The sequence below is a fragment of the Argentina silus genome (assembly GCF_951799395.1).
Source record: "Argentina silus genome assembly, chromosome: 3".
Classification (NCBI taxonomy): domain Eukaryota; kingdom Metazoa; phylum Chordata; class Actinopteri; order Argentiniformes; family Argentinidae; genus Argentina; species Argentina silus.
The window spans coordinates 27,272,724-27,294,096 of record NC_139657.1 but is presented as its reverse complement, the minus strand read 5'-3'; the positions used below and the strand labels follow the sequence as shown (position 1 = coordinate 27,294,096).

At 42.8% G+C, this 21,373-nt stretch overlaps 1 protein-coding gene across 5 annotated transcripts; it reads right to left on the bottom strand.

Annotated features, from left to right (window-relative positions):
* Positions 1-7,423: 7,423 nt before the first annotated feature.
* On the bottom strand, positions 7,424-20,469 carry hmg20a (high mobility group 20A; the record flags this gene model as incomplete). 5 transcript variants are annotated; one of them, XR_014554126.1, is made up of 9 exons in its annotated part: positions 20,388-20,469; positions 17,439-17,526; positions 14,478-14,687; positions 13,553-13,685; positions 12,947-12,984; positions 11,485-11,560; positions 10,498-10,713; positions 8,931-9,013; positions 7,424-8,060 (listed from the first exon to the last, which is right to left on the bottom strand). XR_014554126.1 is itself a non-coding variant. In XM_083666120.1 (9 exons), exons 2-9 carry the CDS (start codon positions 17,502-17,504, stop codon positions 8,057-8,059), a joined length of 876 nt encoding a protein of 291 aa, XP_083522246.1. In that variant the 5' UTR covers positions 17,505-17,526; positions 20,388-20,469. The 5 variants fall into 5 exon arrangements, 4 of the variants coding, with proteins under 4 accessions (XP_083522246.1, XP_083522247.1, XP_083522245.1 ...); XM_083666120.1 differs by having other exon boundaries at positions 8,931-9,063; XM_083666121.1 differs by having other exon boundaries at positions 8,931-9,063; positions 11,485-11,557.
* Between the last annotated feature and the right edge of the window lie 904 nt (positions 20,470-21,373).

The window sequence follows — 21,373 nt, the reverse complement described above, 5'->3', positions numbered from 1 at the left end:
GTGAGTGAGTGAGTGAGTGAGTGAGTGAGTGAGTGAGTGAGTGAGTGAGTGAGTGAGTGAGTGAGTGAGTGTGTGTGTGTGTGTGTGTGTGTGTGTGTGTGTGTGTGTGTGTGTGTGTGTGTGAATGAGTGAATGAGTGAGTTCAATTGGCCTTAATTTTTGGCCCTGAAAAACCACCTAGTTGCTATGGCGGTATGTTTTGGGTCATTGTCTTACTGTATGATGAAGCGTCATCCAATGAATTTGGAGGCATCTGCTTGTCGACCGAGCAAGCGCACTGGGTTACTAAGACGCAGGAACGTGCCTCAACCCTCAACCAGCATGCAATGATAAAACAATACCCACTATAGTAGTCGCTTTTCTTTAACCAAGGCTAAAACACATATAGATAAACTGCAGTAACCTTAATGGGTAGGCTGTGTCGTAATTAGCGATCGTATTGTATTTTGTTCATCATATATTCTTATTATGATCAATGACTGTAAAAGAAGGATACCCGTAGTGTAATTTATCAGATTCTGTGCAAATTCTTTTTTGTATTATTATGTATGAGAAGCTCCGATTCTGCCTAGGCGTTCAAAATATACCAAGGGATTAGTTTCAATATGGCCACGATATTTCACGTTATTTCATCATCAACCTATTTATTGTTAATCCCATCTAGTCTACTATCTCATTTTATTCTCAACATAGCCTAATCATAAAAGTATAGGAGTTAGGTGATGTCAGAAACTCCAGTACTGCTTTCGAAGTTGACTCAAATTGTCACGCCCTCTACCTCTAGGTAGAGGGCAGTCTTTCTCTCTCTCCCTCTCTCTCTCTCTCTCTTTCTCTCGACCAGTCAGGCTGATTTCAGGAGTGGTGTCAGGTGTGCAGGAGTCAGATGACCAGCTGTTCCCCATTCTCATTACCGGCGTTTGCCATAAATATCCGGTTCAACATTCACTACCCGGCCAGATCGTAACGTCAGTTCATTGTTAGTCACGCTTCTAGCTAGAATTCCTAGTTCCTGCTTCTGAGCATTCCCAGCCTCCTTACCTTGTTTGTTCCTGTGTCCACAGTTCCCTCCTGCCACCGACCCTCCTTCCCTGCCTGACCCTCCTGCCTGCTTGCTTACCTGAACGACTATCCGCCTACCTGCCTGTTCCCCTGCATGACTGCCTGACCTCTTGTGTGTACGACTGCTGCCTGCCTACTCGACCTATGCCTGTCTGCCAACCCTGCCCGTCTGCCTGCCAGCTTACCTGTTTGACCCCTGCCTGCCTGACCAATCATATCGGCTCAGCCAGCCTTCTCTTAATAAATACACTCTAGCTTGGGGTTTCACTGATCCTGTCTCTTAGTCTGTGTTCTGCACTTGGGTTCGCCTGTCTTTTTTAAAAAAATATATATATATATTTTACGGCATTTATGCTTTTATTGGGATAGAGATAGTAGAGATTGACAGGAAGGATGGGTGAGAGAGAGGAGGGATGACATGCAGGATATGTCAATGGCCGGAATCGAACCAGGGACCTTGCGATGATATGGTATGCGCCTTAGTGTGCTACGCCACTGGGTTCACCTGTCTGACCGTTACACAAATAATGTAATGATTTGAGAAAAGTTGCATTATACATTATATGCATTATACTTACATTCAGCCATCAAGTGTACAGTGATTATCCACTTGATATCATCCGAAGTAAATTACCATCCCACAGAAAACATGGTCCAAATATCATCGAATTTTAAATAGGCAAGTAGGCCTCTAATATCTAGCCATGATTGACAAGATTGTTGATCTCATCTTATGATGTTTGGATTTAAATGCTATAGATTTGAAGACATGACGTACTGCATAACTAAAAGCGCAGGCTATTTCCACTAAATGGATGTAGAAAAAATATATATTAACCTGACGTAGATTATAACACACCTGGCAAACTCACGAGTCATTAGAGAGAAACGATGCTGCTAACTTCAGTGTACTCAACGACGTGTTGGCTAATGTAGAATAAATATGCCTATGCCTACAATTTGAGATGCAAGACTACAAATACTCACATTGCCAATAATGCTAGCACAGCTCATCGACATCAAGGTGCAAATGACACACTGAATTACCTGGGCATTATAAGTAGCCAGGCTATAGATCAATAGGCTATGTTGCTTAGTTTGTCCCATAAATGCATTCCAATGTCATACTTACATGATGTAAAACATGTAACTTTGGCCCCCCTCCACCAGTACGATTATACATCATTTATTCATTTGAAATCTTCAGTAGGTGCCTCGCTCATGCTGATAGAGTCCCTGTGCGATCCCTTGGCTGGCTCAGACTCTTCCATATTATGACATCAGCACTTTATAGAGGTAAGATAAATGCTTCTATCGTTTGATTTTTATATTTGAAAGTAATTGTAGAACATGAAAGTCACGCTAGAATCGCCCTTATTTGGCCAGGAACAATACCGACTCTGCCATTGGAATTACATTGGGAATTGTCTTTTTGGGCAGAACTACAAGTGAGAACTACAACGGTACCACGAGTGGCCACTAACTTTTGCGGCATGCCCACCAGACAGTCGCTTGATCCCCTGCTTTAACCTCACAGTAATTGTGAAAAGATGTTTCACTGTCCCATTACTTGCAGGGCACTGTATGCATATGAGGAAGGGGGTGAAGTCATAAGGTGCGGTACAACACTGCCTCTCCATTTCCTTCACTACTGTGCTTTTCAAAGGGCCCAGAGGAGATCATTCCACACCTCTTCTATGACTGAGCATGAAGGGTTTGTTGTGAGAGCTGACCACTGCTGGTCGGGTTCCCAAGGAAAAACAGAAGCAGTGACACCTGTGATATAAATGTTGGCTAGGTTCCAGGGGCACACACGTGGGCCATTGTGGACAGGAAGGGCCAGCTGGCTGCCAGGAAATGGGTATCAGTAAGCAGAAAGAGGAAGTGGTCATAACACCACCATCTAACTCTGTTCTTCAATACACTCTGAACATCTGTACATCACACACTGCAGAAGGCAAACAAAACTGGAGACGGGCGTCATCGTTATGATTGCTAGCAAAAGAGAGTCAGCAAATTGACGGTCAATTCCAGTAAATGAATCAATTCACCTTTCTTGCAAGCTCAATAAACCTTGGGCCAAATCAGAACATATTTACAATTTGTTAGCAACCGCTCAGATGTACCTTTACTAGCAATCATAGCAGTGACATCTGTCTCCAAAAATGTCTCCATTTATGTTTACATTGTTGTGCAGTTTGTGACGTATGGACTTTCGCCGCGTATTCTCAACCCTTTTCCCTGCAGTGTGGACTAGTGTACTGTCTACCCCAGTTCAAAAACAGCTACTATGATCTTTTTTTTTTTTTTACTTTGCACTTGTATAAATGGGACGGACTACACCCTAATGGGAACGGGGCTGGCACCTTGTCCGACAACATCGGAGACAACACCAGAAAAACAAGAAAGTGAAGGAGTAAGGATACTGGCCCAAATAAAGTCACTCCCATAACTCCAATGCTCTCTAACCATAATGTGATTCCTCATTCGAGACACAGGCCAAATGGTGTGTGTGTAAACAACCTTGTATTGGTACCAATCTGAGTTAGTCCAGAGACAAATGTGAGTTTATTAGTTATTAGTTTTAGAGATACCACTTGATTTCAAATCATATAAAAAATATATCAGTCACCTACTATATATATATATATATACACACATATATACACACTCACCGGCAACTTTATTAGGTACACCTGTTCAACTGCTCGGTAACGCAAATATCTAATCAGCCAATCACATGGCAGCAACTCAATGCATTTAGGCATGTAGACATGGTCAAGACCTGCTGAAGTTCAAACTGAGCATCAGAATGGGGAAGAAAGGTGATTTAAGTGACTTTGAACGTGGCATGGTTGTTGGTGCCAGACGGGCTGGTCTGAGTATTTCAGAAACTGCTGATCTACTGGGATTTTCACACACAACCATCTCTAGGGTTTACAGAGAATGGTCAGAAAAAGAGAAAATATCCAGTGAGTGGCAGTTCTCTGGGCGAAAATACCTTCTATAGGTCAGAGGAGAATGGCCAGACTGGTTCGAGATGATAGAAAAGCAATAGTAACTCAAAGAACCACTTGTTACAACCAAGGTATGTAGAAGACCATCTCTGAACACACAACACGTTGAACATTGATGCAGATGGGCTACAAAAGGGGGTCCAACCCAGTACTAGCAAGGTGTACCTAATAAAGTGGCCGGTGAGTGTAAATATATATATAAAAGGAGTGGTCAAAGATTCAACCAGAAGCTTGCCAGAAGCTTGTGGATGGCTACCAAAAGTGTCTAATTGAGGTGAAAATGGCCAAGGGACATTTAACCAAATATAAGCATTGCTGTATGTATATTTTTGACCCAGCAGATTTTGTCACATTTTCAGAAGACCCATAATAAATTCATAAAAGAACCAAACTTCATGAATGTTTTTTGTGACAAAGACGTATGTGCTCCAATCAATCCATCACAGAAAAATAAGAGTTGTAGAAATGATTGGAAACTCAAGACTGCCATGACATGTTCTTTACAACTGTATGTAAACTTCTGACCACAACTGTACACACACACACTACCAGTCAAAAGTTTGGACACACCTTTTCATTCAATGGTTTTTCTTTATTTTTATTATTTTCTACATTGTAGATTAATATTGATTTGCTTTGATGACAGCTTTGCACACTCTTGGCATTCTCTCAGTCAGCTTCATGAGGTAGTCACCTGGAATGGTTTTCCAACAGTCTTGAAGGAGTTCCCAGAGGTGCTGAGCACTTGTTGGCTGCTTTGCCTTCACTCTGCGGTCCAACTCATCCCAAACCATCTCAATTGGGTTTATGCCGGGTGATTGTGGAGGCCAGGTCATCTGACGCAGCACTCCATCACTCTCTTTCTTGGTCAAATAGCCCTTACAAAGCCTGGAGGTGTGTTTGGGGTCATTGTCCTGTTGAAAAACAAATGATGGTCCCACTAAGCGCAAACCAGATGGGATGGCATGTCGCTGCAGAATGCTGTGGTAGCCATGCTGGTTAAGTGTGCCTTGAATTTTGAATAAATCACCAACAGTGTCACCAGCAAAGCACCCCCACACCATCACACCTCCTCCTCCATGCTTCACGGTGGGAACCACACATGTAGAAACCATCCGCTCACCTTTTCTGCGTCTCACAAAGACACTTTAAATATCCCCCACACCATTACACCACCACCACCAACCTGAACCGTTGATACAAGGCAGGATGGACCCATGCTTTCATGTTGTTTACGCCAAACCATGTGAATATTGCAGCAGAAATCGAGACTCATCAGACCAGGCAACGTTTTTCCAATCTTCTATTGTCCAATTTTGGTGAGCCCATGTGAATTGTAGCCTCAGTTTCCTGTTCTTAGCTGACAGGAGTGGCACCCGGTGTGGTCTTCTGCTGCTGTAGCCCATCTGCTTCAAGGTTTGACGTGTTGTGCGTTCAGAGATGGTCTTCTGCATACCTTGGTTGTAACAAGTGGCTATTTGAGTTACTGTTGCCTTTCTATCACCTCGAACCAGTCTGGCCATTCTCCTCTGACCTCTGGCATCAACAAGGCATTTTCGCCCAGAGAACTGCCGCTCACTGGATATTTTCTCTTTTTTGGACCATTCTCTGTAAACCCTAGAGATGGTTGTGCGTGAAAATCCCAGTAGATCAGCAGTTTCTGAAATACTCAGACCAGCCCGTCTGGCACCAACAACCATGCCACGTTCAAAGTCACTTAAATCACCTTTCTTCCCCATTCTGATGCTCAGTTTGAACTTCAGCAGGTCGTCTTGACAATGTCTACATGCCTAAATGCATTGAGTTGCTGCCATGTGATTGGCTGATTAGATATTTGCGTTACCGAGCAGTTGAACAGGTGTACCTAATAAAGACACATGGAGGAAACTCCCTCAAGCCCATGCTTACACCAATCCTATGCTTATAAATCCACATGGGGAGTGCACGCTTCAGAGGAAAGGATAGAGAATTGGGACACAGCATATGACAACCCATCAACTAACAGTGGGTACCCACAACACTGGCCCCTCAAATGCAGAGTTCAGTCGAGATAGATTTGTCCTTTTAACATGGACAGGGAAAACCTTTGACCTTTGTGTTGATTCATCTTAAAATTACAAATTTTAAGCCCTTAGCCCTTAGAGCTTAAACTTTCTGACCAAGCACAAAGTCAAACAGTGACAGTACTGGAGCGGATTAGCAGCATGGTTAAATTTGATCAGGCAAACTTCAAACTTTCCCATTTGACGAAACAAATCAGCAGCCCGTGTCACGAGTCGAATACACTGCCTGCTGTTTGGGATTAAAGAAACATATTTTTCTTATAAATAGTGAACTGCATAAGCCCATCATTGTTTGACACTACAATAGAGGGATCTCTTCCGCCACAGTTGGCGCTGTCATATAAACCAAACTAATAAATACTCTGTGGGTTGTTTTGAACAAGTTGATGTGGCGAATGGGATCTGAGACGATTAAATGTTCCATTCATGTGCAGTCACAATTTGGCAGGGGGGTAACCTCTTCAAGTTTATCTGAAAGAAGAAATGCGTCAAACATCGTTTCTCAGAGGGGGACGATCAAACAGGAAGCTGTTGGCAGAGGGAGCAATATAAAAAAACAACAACACAGAAAATACACCTAAATAAAGATGAACTTCTGAACTTTTTGTTTTGAGGGAGCCATTATACAGCAGTTGTTTTTCTACACTAACTCCTTCCCAAACACTCATCTGCCCAAAACTTTTTAATTGGATAGTCCCCTAAGAGATGTATAGACATTGAACAACAAAATGTTCAACTAACTACCTACTATCCTTAGCCCCTTTTCCCCAAAGCACCTCCTGATATTGGAATCCATTCACATGAAGGAGATCCATGACCCCAGTTATATCATACCTCAATGATGTCACTCCTTCAGTGTATTTGCGTACAGTAGGGAGTTCCTGAGTCTGATGAGAATGTTGTCTTCCATGTTTGTCTGCGCCATGTGTCGATAGTGAAGGGTCTGTGACCTACACTGGTTGATTGAACAACCATGAAGTATGTTTGTCTTAACAACCGCCTTGTCACTTTTCACTCCAACGAAAAGGAGCAAGGGAAGAAGAGGCCTCGACCAAACGCAAATACAAAGTGTGTGAGGACCAATCGAAGCCGGCTCAAATATGGGCAGCTTAACATGGGAGTTAATGAGAGTGAGGAAAGTTGGGTGACTCGACCAGTGGGTGACTAGACCAGTGGGTGACTAGACCAGTGGGTGCAGAGCTTGCTGTGTACTACTGGTCGGGGCGTCAGCCAGGCAATAACCTAATCCAACTTTATGTGGAAAAAATAAATGTTGTTCTGCAAATGAATTTATTTAAGACAACACGTTATGCACTTTTTCCACACCTTTGAAAAAAAAAACTATAAAATTTCAGACTGGCACAAAATGTTTCAACAAAGTTTTATAAAGCCAAGGAACAAAAAACACCTAAGCTGCAAAACAAATACAATATGACTTTTCTTTTCAGATCAGCTACACAACATTTAAAAGAGACTAAAATCTTGGCTTTAAAAAAAAGAAAAGACAAATGATCAGTACAGTACACAAAAAGGCTTTAGTGAATTCACACAGACAACCAAATGCTTCCCAAAGCACAGCATTGTGAATATCCAGGACAAGTGAAGTTGGAATAGGGCTTGAATGATACTTGAAGTGAGGAGTCTTGGAATCATGTCCTTGTAACAAAACTTGACATCTCCAGGACGGCATATTCGATGAAACTATGAACTACATGAACAAAAATAATAATAATAACATTCGTAGAAAACAATAAATAATCCAACACATTTTCACTTCACTAGGGTTAATAAAACATGTTCAAAAAATCCAGGCTAGATGACGATATCAAAGTGGACCAGAATGTGGTGATAGGAAGATGCTCGGATTTGAAGATGTCCTTGCCAGGTCACACAGTTCAATAGTCCAACCTAGGTCAATTACCTAGACAAGATGAGAGAGGGGGGAGGGGGGGGGGGGGGAGTACAATACAATTAAGATATCAAAATGTACCTGCATGCATTCCATTTTGTCTTAAATGTAGGACTAAGGCTAGCCCGTGACTAGCTCACCTTGGATTCACATCAGTTTTTCTTCTTTCTTACCCTACTCAGTTATACATTTCGTACACATGATTCAGGTTTTAGGGAAATTCTATGCGTAGCATCACAGCTACCTTGTTTTACTAAGCGCAGGCAAAATGTTGATTCTGTAAGTTACATCATGTAGTAGAAAACAATGGGTACTATGTATTGGCACCACCCTAGCGCTCCACCATAGTAACATTATATGTACCATTTTCTAACTTTCTGCTCTTATTCTAGCTTTCATTCTCACTTGGGAGACATGTAGCTAACTTTAAAAGTTACGTAGGCTCCAGGAAATGACGGCTATAACTTTCATCCAAAAGGTTAAAGACCCCGTCCAGAAGCATGAAAATGTATGTGTGTCAAGTGATATGCCTGGAAATCTGAATTTTTCAGGTGAATCGACACACAATTTTTCAGGTGAATCGGCGCGACATCCGTGGTCAGTGGAACAATGGTCAACAGCTACAGAGCAGCTCCAACAGTGTTCATGTAGACTTGAATTAATAAAACTTGCCTCCTCTGTTACCTTGCCTGTTCATTTGTTTACATTTTACAAATAGACCACCAACTTACCGCCAAGCAACGAGAACGTTCATTTCCCCCCCAAGCGCAAATTTGTCTCTCCTCACTGATGATAATGCCATCGAAACTCACATCAGAATGTGAAAAAAGCCAAGCAAGGCAGGAAGGTTTGTCGATTGAGTTGACATGGTTTAGCCCCTACCTGTCGAGGCGGTTGACCACCTCTCTGACGGTGCTGATGAGGTTGGCGTACTCCTGCGGGTTACTCAGGATGACGCTGTGGAGCTTTTTCATGTAGGAGTCAATGGTATCCAGCGTGGGGGTCTCCCCACTGCCTGCAGGCGAGAGGATGGCGTGAGCATGGGGATGAAGGGAGGGAGGGAGGGAGGGAGGGAGGGATGAGGGAGGGAGGGAGGGAGTCCTGCCCCTAACCACTTGTCCAGGGTCAGATACTTACTCATCTGGGCCACATTTTATATTATATTTTATACCTATAGTTGGTCTACAAACAACTACAACCCCATGACAAACAAGGGTGATCAACTGCAGCACTGTTGAAATACAAAAACTAAAGCTTATGTTAACGCTAAAGGCTGGAGTTAGTGGATAATTTTAAAATGTTATTGATATTAGTTGAACATCTAACCAACTTGTTAATGGACTCTCCAAATAAAGTGTTGTGTGTCAGCAAATTCAGCAAATGGATTAGGCGGTAGGGGAATCCCACCATAGATTTGTGGTTTGAGCAATTCGACCTCAAGTGATTAGTGCCTGATAGTCACCAAGAGTTTACCAACTGACTCTGGTTAAGAGTAGAGGGGCTTTGTGGGTCTACAATGAATACTGTTACCGCAACCTAACATCCAGAGGTCCACAAATACAACATAGACCTGATCTACAGTAATACCTTGTTTCTATTTCTATTTCCCTTCCGAAAATCAAATGTTCAGACTTAAGACAGGTGCAAAAGCTGGTGCAAACGCTTAGTCAATCAGGCCTCATGTTTTTTTATTGAAACCAGGATCATTTCTTAACAAGGAGGACTCGCACGGTCGCACTTAGATTAATCGAAGTGCTCCAAAACTGTCAAGAAGCAGCTCTTTCTCAAACTGGAACCAAACACTTTCTACAGCTTGATGTTGGCACTGAAGTGAGCGGTAATGAATAATTGATAAATGCTGTATTCCTGATCACGTGCTTGTTTGCCTGAAGCTACCAGACAGACTGATGATATTTCAGTTGTGTTGGAGTAGAGGTGTGTGTGTTCCACCATGCAGGGGTGCAGAGGAGTAGCTGCTTCTGTGTGTGTGTGCATGTGCCTGTGTGTGTATCTGCATGCCTAGGTGTGTATGTGCGTGCCTAGGTGTACCTGCCTATAGTCAAATTCATACTTGACGCGAGTACGCAAATGTTAGTGGTTAGTGTGTGTGTATGTATCCTTGTACGTATCTGGGTCTCATCATGCAGGTGCACAGAAGCTACTGGCGTGTGTGTTATGGTTTATTGCCTGTATGTAACCCACCAGATGCTGCGGCATCAGTGTGAGTGTGTGTGTACGGTATGTGTGTTTGCGTGTGCATCGGTGTGTATGTGTGTGTGCATGTGTATCTCACTAGGCAGCTGCACTGAGGAGGAGCTGGAGGTGAGGGCCTGATGCAGGGTCTCCAGATGCTGCTATAGGAGTGTGTGTGTGTGTGTGTGTATTTCTGTCTGTCTCTCCGTGTGTGTCTTTATTTCTGTCTGTCACTGTGTGTGTGTCTGTTTCTCACCAGGCAGGTGCACAGAAGAGAAGCTGGAGGTGAGGGCCTGGCGCAGGGTGTCCAGGTGCTGTCCCAGAAGGCCGTTGCGTCCCCTCTCCTGCATCACGTCTCCCTCCAGACGCTCCACCGCCCCGCGCATGCTCTCCACGTGCTTCTGCAGCGCCGCGTTGCGCTCCTCGTACTCCATGTTGGTCTTCCGCAGCTGCCGCATCTCTGCCTCCCGCGCTGCAGGAGCAGAGGGATGGGAAACAGGAAAACGCCTTGGCGTGTCAAGAGACGCGAGGTAGCGGCAACGGCGAACGCCTTTAATGATTTACGACACAGAGCGAGGTAGGTAGGTCAGCGAAACCTAGTTGCCTCGTTATCCAAGAAGTGGGAGCCATTTAGTTTATTATATAACAACAGTGCCTGTGGATGAAGATGTTGCATCTACGATCATTTTACGGCATCATTTCTCCATATACTTAGAGTACCTTACCATTTCCTGCTCGTCCGATTTTTTTCAAAATCAAAAGAAAAAGATGCACTGACAAAATGTTGGCATTGCGCTGTGGTTTGCAGAGGAATGTTGGTGGCGTATGGCTGAATGATGTCAGGCTATAGGCACAACATCTTTATGCACATCCGCTATTGGTATCTTAATTGTTAGCAGGTATGATTATAACCACATGCACATTTCACAATATCAAATACAAAAATGTTTACTGTGTGAAACAACAGCGCCGACTAGTATGGATATATATATAAAGTATGGATATCCTTCATTGATAGATTGGGCTCTGACCACATCAACAGACATTTACCCATCAAGGTAAATCAAAATGAATGCTGCGATTACTTGCTAACGAGGAGAGACATATAATGACATCTCGGCAAGATGATTCAGTGATCTTCAAAACGTTATCTTTACAATGATCCAAAGTACTTTTACTCGAGCCGTCAGTGTGGACAGGATGGTATGCAGTATGAGGTCAGACATTTTATGTGCCTCTGTACCTTTGCTGTGGTTGAGAAACTCCTCTGTAAAGATGGGAATGTCGAACACAGATCTCTCCTTGCCCTCTGCATCCTTCTGACGGGGGTTTAGAGAGAAAGGGACGGAGAGAGGCAGAGGTTAGTAAAGCTATCAAACTAATAGCACAACTGTAAGGAAGAGAATCTCCCACACTACTTCCTACATCCCACACTTCGGTCATTTACTACAAAAAGTACCAAAGTGAACCTGCCCTCTGTACACGCTTCTTTGACTGTGGCGAGTGTAAGTGGTTATCAGCAATGGCCGCGGCCTCCACCACCACTGATATACTTTCCATGAGTGTGCTGATTGCACAGCTAGCCAAGCAGCACGCCGGCCTTCATGGCGATATGACGACTCTCATTCAGAACTCATTATCACCTCCATAGCGGTTTTCCTGATAATCGGGGGGCCCTGTTAAGTCGGGTAAGTTTAGTGAAGTGAACTTTGTGATGTATGTGAGGCCCTGCAGTTGGCCTGAGGTGGGGAGGTGAACACAGGAGAACTACATATATTGTATTTATTTGATTGTTTTGAGGGTTCTTGGTAAAGGGCATTGGGGCAAAAAAGGGGGATATTTTGATTTCTGAGCAGACACTCTTATACAGTACAAGGTGGCTTACAATAACTGCATTCATATAACCGGGAAGGGGACAACCTTCCCTTTGGAAGAATTAAATAGTCAAATATCTGAATTATATGAGATTGGATTAACTCAAGACTTCATTGTTTTGTAAATAATATGGAATCCATATCAATAACATTGTTGTTGTCTCCCTCCACGTATATTTGCGCCCCACAATCGAACAATCTAAGTGAAACACTGGTGCGCTCACTGGACTGCGAATTCCGGCCAAGTGACCTTGACCCTTTCCCCCACCTTTGTTTGAATATGCTGGCAGATTTACACGAGAACCCCTCAAATCTGAAGCTTAGCTTCATAAAAAATGAATTATACACTCACCAAAAGCCAAGGGCTTGAAGCCCTGACAGAAAGAGTACCAAAGCTGCTTAATCCAGCTTTAGCGCCACTACAATAAGCGTTTAATGTGCAGCGAGGGGGGGGGGGGGGGCAGACCCTTGAGAGGTTTGGGTGAGGGAACGTGCCCCAGTTGAAGCTGGAATGCACACACCAAACTAGAGCTTTCAAAGCGCCATCAGCATTCTGATTCAGTTTGAGGTAATTTAGAGTATGGATTTCAATCTAACTCTGTCAAGATCACACAGTTTTACAGTCATTTAGCAGAAGCTTTTTATCCAAAACCGATTTACAATTAACTCGTACATTCAGTATCGTGGTCTAGGCAGGAACTGAACCGACTGTCTGTGTTGCCAACATCCTTGTGTGTTGCCAACATCCATGCTCCGACCAAATCGAACCATCTGGACTTTGTTCGAGCACATTTATCTTATTTGTGGGGTTTTGGCGCTGAGTTAACTCACCTCGTGAAGAGACTCGTTGGCTACCTGGTGTCCACCATCTGGGAGAAAAGGAAAGAATAAAAAGAGGAGAGGAGAAGATGATTCATGTTTCTTCTACACAGCACTATATAACGCTCAATTGTAACCACATGTATAAGGCAACAGTGGGCCGACGTTGTGGCTTAATACTTCTAAATCGCCGCTTTTCCTAATGCCCGCTCCCTATAAGACGACTGATCTGTATCAACTGATAAGGTCAATGCAAAATGACACAACGTTCACAAAACTATTTCGAAAAGGAACGGTGACACCAAATTGTTTCAAATGGCTCTCCTAAACACTCATTTATTAGGTCACTAACTTAGTTAATCCGGAGAAGAATTCCGGAACACTCACCACCTAGAGTGCCAAGTGTTTTATGTGGTATTTACCTAGCAAAAATACTTTGATTTTGGCTACAAAAACTTTTTGTGAATAAAGTCACCCTTGGCGCTCTAGAATGTTGACAATTCGGGCGACTTAATTCACCCTTAGCACTGAATGAGTTAAACATGAACCCCTTGTGTCATGGAGCCTGGATTCCTGCCGTCAGATATTGAATCAGACAGGACACAGTGAGTGTTTTACCTCCCCGGTGCCTCTTGCCCTTCTGTTTCTCCTGCACCTTCCTGGTGAAGTGCTTGTAGGCCTCCGTCTTCTGGTACTTCTCCAGCTCCTGCATATAGCGCTCCTTGTCTCTCTCTGCTTCGTCCAAGTAACGCTGCACACAGAGGGAGGGGAGGGAGGGAGGGAGGGAGGGAGGGAGGGAACAGAGTGAGAAGAGGAGAGTGAATAATAAACCCAAGATAACAAAAGGGTACACCTTGGGTGCCATTACCATGACTCTAATTTCTAATTAGCTGTTCTGTTAATGATAATTGCTCTTAGAAATAAATGTTGAACAGTGACAGAGTCTGTGTTCCAGGGTACTGCAGCCCTTTTTATTATTTATTTTTTTACATTGTTTGAGCTGCTGCCGAGGCCAGCTGTAATGTTTCCATGGCTTCAGAGAGAGTACTTTATATTTTTGGGTCTCGTCTGGATTTCAAATGTGTGTGTTGCTGACAACAAAATGGAAGTACACTCGCAGGGGAGCTGCCGAGAGCAATTGGCAGACTGTTCAAACCGACTGGAAAAAAACGTCATCCTGGTTCTAATTGAAAACCGGAGTCATTAGCGCTTGTATCTCCTATGGCCATGATTGTGGAGAGCAAACCAATGATGTCCCTAGACGACTTGTTAAATTCTGGCAACACATCCCTAATCCAGACAACGTTTGAATGTAATTTCAGTCAAGTGATTGTCTTCATTATTTCTGGGCAAGTGGAATGGTTTCAGGAAGTTTCTTTTGTAATAGAAAATCAGTTCATTTGAACATTTCTGTAAGGTTTTGTAAAGCTGAAAATTAATTGAAAATTCTGTTGCCACTAGGGAGAATATTTAAATTCCATTGAACACATCCAACGTGCCTTTTAACTCTTTTTTTCCACCGCCCCGTGGGGGTTCCACTCACTTGTTTGTCCTCCGGGGGCAGCTTGCTCCATTCGTTGCCCAGCATCCTGGTGATCTCTGGGAAGGGCACGTCTGGCCTTTCGGCCCTCAGCTGCTCCCGCCGGTCGTTCATGAAGCGCACGTAGCCCGTCAGCGGGGCCTTGGGGGCGTTGCTGTCCTTCACAGGCTTCTTCCTCTTACGGCCCTTGGTCCAGCTGCTGCGCCTGGGCTTCTGCAGAGGACAGACAGGGTGGGGCCATTTCTAGGAAGTTCACAATAGAGTTGGTAACATTTACAGTGAACCGCAGTTAGCATTGAGGCATACAGATGGCAACAGATATTGTTTAAGGTGAGAGACAGTTTGCAACATTTACCGGTAGCTAAAATTAGCAACAGCCGTTCTATCTCGCCAGAGAGTCAACACTCTGGCCTACTGTTTCATGCCTTGCATTACACCTGGACAAAAAGCACTTCAATTCTGGCCTAGAGGGGGAACCTTAGGAAGGCACTGGCCATCATTTGAACTTGACTAACCTTCCTATCCTTGTTCGGAAAGCCTGGTGAAACCCTTTGCAGTAAGTAGCTACAATGGGGTGGAAACCTGTTTCAAATGAGTGACCCCTCACCACCACAAGTCCAACCAATCAAATACCTAATGGCTTCATCGACTAGATTTCATGTAGAAAGTTTTTCCTTCAGTTTTTCCTTCTTCAATGTTGCAAGACAAAGCACATAACAACAAGCAATTATCTACAGGCATGTGTGGGAGGGTTCTTGAAATGGGACATCCAATGAAAACACATTCTCCCATCACTCCGTCCAGGTTCAATGCAATCCGGATTAGCCAATATAAAATTCTCCAGACCTCCAAAGGAGGCTTGAGAACAACGCGATTTGGAGGAATAGCTAAGGGAGACTAGAACTTGACTAATCACCCAAATACAAGGTGTGTCTTGCATGGAACTGTGCAACTTATCTGGAACTGTAGCTGATTCAAAACCGGCACACAGACAGGTGAGATGAGGCAAAGGGAGGGGGAGGTTTCTGGGGGGGTTCTGTGGGTGGCATTGGTTGGGGGAATAACCAATGGCTATGCACTGTTGGCTTTGGACGGTACTCCTGTTAAAGGAAGGATTCACCGTTATGGTAACAGCATATACACTCACTGAAAACTTCATTAGGAACACTATACTAATACTGGGTAGGGCCTCCCTTTGCTCTCAAAACAGCCTCAATTCTTCGTGGCATTGATTCCACAAGATGTTAGAAACATTTCTTTGAGGTTCTGGTCCATGATGACATGACTGCATCACACAATTTTCAATTTTTCAGGAGCACTTTCAAGCTGTGAGTCTCCTGTTCTACCACATCCCAAAGGTGTTCTATTGGATTCAGATCCGGTGACTGGGAAGGCCACTGAAGAACACTGAACTCATTGTCATGTTCATGAAACCAGTTTGAGACGACTTTTGCTTTGTGACACGGTGCATCATCATGCTGGAAGTAGCCTTTAGAAGATGGGTAAATTGTGGCCATGAAGGGATGCACATGGTCAGCAACAATACTCAAATAGGCTGTGGCATTCAAGCGATGATTGATTGGTATTAATGGGCCCAAAGTGTGCCAAGAAAACATGAGGTGTACAGGTGTTCCTAAGTGAGTGTATATGTTGCATAATATACCACCTGTAGTTGAGATTTACACTTGAAATTACAGATTTTGCTCCTGTTGTTGCAACAAACACCTTTCGCATCTCTCACTTGGGATTGCGCAATCATTTCCTCTCTCTAGCTCCGATTACCCTGTATCATACTCCCATAATGCCTTTCTGCTGACTGAAGCTGACTCTCACACAAACTTGCTTCAACAACGATAGATCAATGTAACACCGTTCTAGCTGAAATGATACGACATGCTCCACATTGAAGTCTATATCTTATAGTTTATCCATCTAGCTGTGGTATTATTACATGGTTGTGAAATTAGAGCTTTGTTCGTGTGTAGCGCTGAGACATCATCTGTGCTCTGCACTCAAGAGATCAGCTAGCTTTGCCTTCAAGATAAGTGTAATTAAATAGTTATGCTTGCTTGCTTGCTTGCTGACTACAGTGTCCTGCGTAAGTAATAGGACAGTGAAGCATTTTTTCTTCTTTTGGCTCTATACTCCAAAGGTTTGGATTTGAAATCAAACAATTACTGTGAGTTCAAAGCAGAAATTCTCAGCTTCATGGTATTTGTGTACATACTGGTTTGTATACATAGTGCCCTGAAATAGGGGGACTATCAGCAATGGGACGGATTCATATAATATCCAAATTAAGCACTCATGTTTAGTATTTGGTCGACAATCCTTTGCATGCAATAACTGCCTGAAGTCTGTGACCCATTGACCCCACCAGACGCTGGGTACATTCTCTGGTGATACTCTGCCAGGTCTGTACGGCAGCAATCTTCAGTTGTTGTTTGTTTTGAGGTCGTTTTGCCGAAAGTCTTATCATCAGGAAATTAAATGCATGTTCAACTGGATTCAAATCTAAAAATTGACTTGGCCAGTCAATGACTTTAATTTTTTAGCCCAGAAAAACTCCCTAGTTGCTATGGGAGTATGTTTTGGGTCATTGTCTTACTCCATGATGAAGCGCCATCCAATGAATTTGCAGGCATTTGCTTGCACTCGAACACACAAAACATTCTGCTGCTGCCATCAACAGTAACATCATCAATGAAGACAAGTTAGCCAGTTCTAGTGGCAGCCAGGGGGAGTGCACACGTTCCACTTCATACAGTATGTTTATGAGATAAACAACTGAACATTTACGACATGGTAACTGTGGTAAGGCTGTTATTGCTTGCTGAGTGTCATAACAACGTGGTAAGTGTTGTGAGGTTGTCTTTGTATATAAGAAATGGTTCTTAATTGACTTCCCTGTATAAATAAAAGGTGAAATAAAATGTAATTAAAAAACTGTGGTTGGGGTCTCACCTCATGTCCATTTCTCTGGCTGCTGTTGTCCGTGTTAGCTCCAGGTGAACCTGTCTGCTCCTCCATAGTCTTCGTCTCCAGGAAAACGCTATTAGAAACATAGTAGAGTGGTTAGCGTTGGTTCCAGTGTAGGTGGAGTTTACACTGTACTTCACACATTAGCCTATACTTTACAGTGTGCAAGACACCAGCCTTCTCTTTCCCTTTCGTTGTGGATTCAGGACTGCAGACCTTACCTCATGCTAGGCTTGTAGACCACTTTTAGAGTACAACATGAGATGATAGATTTCGGGTGCATGAGGCTAGGCCTAGATTTTTAACACCAACCAGAATCGAACCCTGTCAAAATGGAGTTGAACAAATTGAAGGGGGCTTAAATTGTACACTGTGTCAGGACTCCAAAAGATATTTATTTGTACGAGTAGAGCAACCATTCTGTTCTAAGAGTGGGTTTAGTGTGCATTCTGAGGATAAACACAAATGCTTGTGGATGTTCCAACAGGAAATGGGGGGCTGGCTGTTTTGTCTCTCCTTAACTTTTTTCTCTAGAGAAACAACACACAGCCTTTTCTAGCTTTACTCCAACCCCTCCTTCTGCTCAAATGTTCCCTTGCCAGACGGCATTTCCTCTGATAGAAAAGTGTTACAGGCAACAAAGTTTGAAAACCGGTGGAAAAACATAACTCTACCCTCTGAGAACCTGATCTGTGCTGCCGACAAAATGACACAACTCTAATCTGTAAGATATTTTTAAAATCTGTCTTCATTCAACATCTTCAATACTTACCGGTGTACTTTACCTAAAGAAATACTAAAAGTTCCATTCCACAAAACTATGTCGGCAAGTTATAGAAATGATAGTGAGCCGAAAAGGTGTTTTGAACTCTGCTTGGAAAGTGATGCACTTTCATCTATACTGGATGTGGCATGATCACTACCAGGTTTTCCCTATAGGTCCAGTTTTAGCAGTGCTTAAGGTACAAATGGTTTCAACTGAAAACGTTGATGTTGGCTACCCTGAATGTGTCCTCAAGGCCAACAAGAAAAATAAACACAGTAAATGTGGAAACATTACCATGGAGGACAATTGATTGTGTCTCAATCAAACATTTAGGGGAGAGTCACACTTAGGCTGTAGATTACCCTCACCTTACCCAATAGCAAGAATACTCACAAATTAAATAAAATAAGAGGTAGCTAGCTGACATGAAAGGGCCATGTCAATTCCTTATGTGGAAAGGGCAGTGCAGTCGAGTTTAGTGGAGTGCCGTCAACATAGAGCAAAGGAAACAGCATGAAACAATTACTTGATTACTGTTTAAATCACCCTAATTGGTCTGCTTTATAAAAAAAAACCCTCTGTCAATAACCGCCCAAGCGTGCATGTTCATAGAGAACACTCTGCCCAGAAAAAAGGTGTTAGAGCGCCCTCTGCTGCAGAGACGTTGCGACAGTTCATATAAGTGCACGTATACAAACTGCAATACAATCTTTCTGGGTGAATCTCAATTGTCTTAAAGTAACATCCTCTCCTTCATCTGCACTGCTCTAAAAACATAACAGGCCTAGGGGGAAGTAACACGGTGGATGCATACCATGCTTTTACCAGTCTGGCTCTTTCCTGTGCAGTGCAAGGAGAGAAGATAAATCGTAGAAAGGCTATTGATATACACTCAATATTAAAGGGATGGTTCAGCCTATGTTCATGATTTGATTTAAATTCAGTGATGTCTTCCTAGTCTGTTGTCTTCAGTCTGTTGTCTTCCTAGGCTCGTACTACCAGCATCTCCAGTCATCTGTTTTCTGCTTTGCTAATAATAGTTAGCTGCACCCTCACTCAATGACTGGGTTTCAACATTCACGTCAAAATCACTTCATAAAAACGTTTAACAAATATTAGTACCAACGGTATCCAAGAACAACCTAGAGTATGAACAGCTGTTCCAAAAAAAAAAAAAAAAAAACTATTTTGACAGTATGCATATAGCATACTGACCAAGTGGTCTTGTTGTGGTTAGAGTGTCCGCCCTGACTGAGATGGGACGGTTGGGGGTTCGAAAATGGGCACTAAGGAGATGGATTAGGGGTATGGCCCTGCAACTAGCATCTTGTCCAGGGGATGAGCTTGCTTTCACCTGTACAGTTCATTCACAGTTCAGTGCAGAGAAGAAGTCATCAATAGTATTGAATCAATAGGACTAAACACACACACATCCTCACTACGTCCAAATCCTCCATTCTTTTCATCAGTGTACACTTGTCCACTCCTGCATGGATTTAAAAGCATAATTTTGGAGTTAGAGCCATGCTTAAACCAATGATATGCTTTTAAATTCATGGGGGGGGGGGACTAGTTCGTGGATTAATGCACAGCTCAGGAAAAGGATGGGACGTTTTTCAAGGGACAGATCTGTGACATGAGTAATAATCAACCTCTATCATCAAACTCGAGGCAATCCAAATAATGTATTTTCATGCCACAAATCAGCGTCACTAGCGAGTTAACACGTCGTCAGTGATGAAGACCACACATGAAGCTATGTATACTAGTAAACTAGCAAGCTTTTTTTCTTTCTTTTTTTTAAAGCAAATCTCAACAATGAAAGTATATAGTTCTAGTTATATAGCTAGCTAGGGGGTTATATAGTTATAACTGTATATAGTTATAGCTAGCTAGGGGTTAACGTTAGGTGGGTAGTACAGTACTCTTGGTCTGATGGAAAAGTGTTTCTATAAATTCAATCATGTGAGTATTAGATTAGCTACCGAGCTCTCCGATCTGCAAACAAATTATCTAGCTAGCTAGTATTAGCATCTTAGCTAGCCCGCTAGCTAACGTTAGGCCAGCTACTTAGCTTGTAAATGGTTTCCGTTGAAAAGGATCATGTGAACCCAGTGCGTGCTTGATCCATATATGTCCTAATGACATTCACCATAGATTATACTAACCTGGAACGTTTACTTTTTGTAGAAGTCCGAAATTATTGGAGAGAGGGGGCTCACCAAAAATCAAAACAATGCAGCAGTACACGTAAACAAAAAAACACCAGTGTTGAAGCCAGCAAGATTCACTTCCTGGCCACGATGGTGACTCCTTCAAAATAAGAGCGCAGTCCTTTAAAAATGCATTTTAATGTGTACTATGGATTCTGCACGATAGCTTTTTAAAAGCAAGTGTACTAGTCCCTTGACCGATAGTCGCCTCATGCGACTGGGGGTGTACATAGTAGTTATGAATATGACGAACAAATATCATGTTCTGTAATATTAAGCAATCAAATATAGGCTACCCCATTGGCATTGATTCTGATGTCTTTTAAATATCTAAAATGAGAGTAGAATTGTCTTAGCTTGTCATAACCAAATCAACACTGTTACCTGATACCATATGTTATCGTGGGAAACTTTATAAACAAATTAATAGCTTCATCATGTTACAGATGTTTCAGAAACCAAGTACTATGCATGTAAAAATGTATGCTCCATTGTTTATATTTCTTTGGTGACCCTATTTAGTCATTGGCACTAGGGGGTGCCACATCTATATGTAGAAATCATTCAGGTTGTTCTAACCCTAACTTGAAACAATATGTTTTATTTTGTATTATTTATTGCTGAAGTTCCCTCTTCCTGTTAAGCTTCATTCTGGCATATACTGGTAAGATTTAGGGGCTTTACATACTACAGGGCCAACTCAAATCAAACTATGCAGGCTCAGATATTTTCTTTTCACATTGTCCTTTCAGTACAGTTCCAGCAACTTTATGCGTAACTTTGATGCGTAACAAGGCCAGCACAATACAGCTCAGCTTGTGTTTTGGGCATATTATCCGTATGAATTGATTGCCTATATTCATAATCATTTCATGACAAGCATCAAGGTAATCCCAGCAAACACAGTACGTAACCGCAACCTTGAAGTTAGGCTGTGGTGA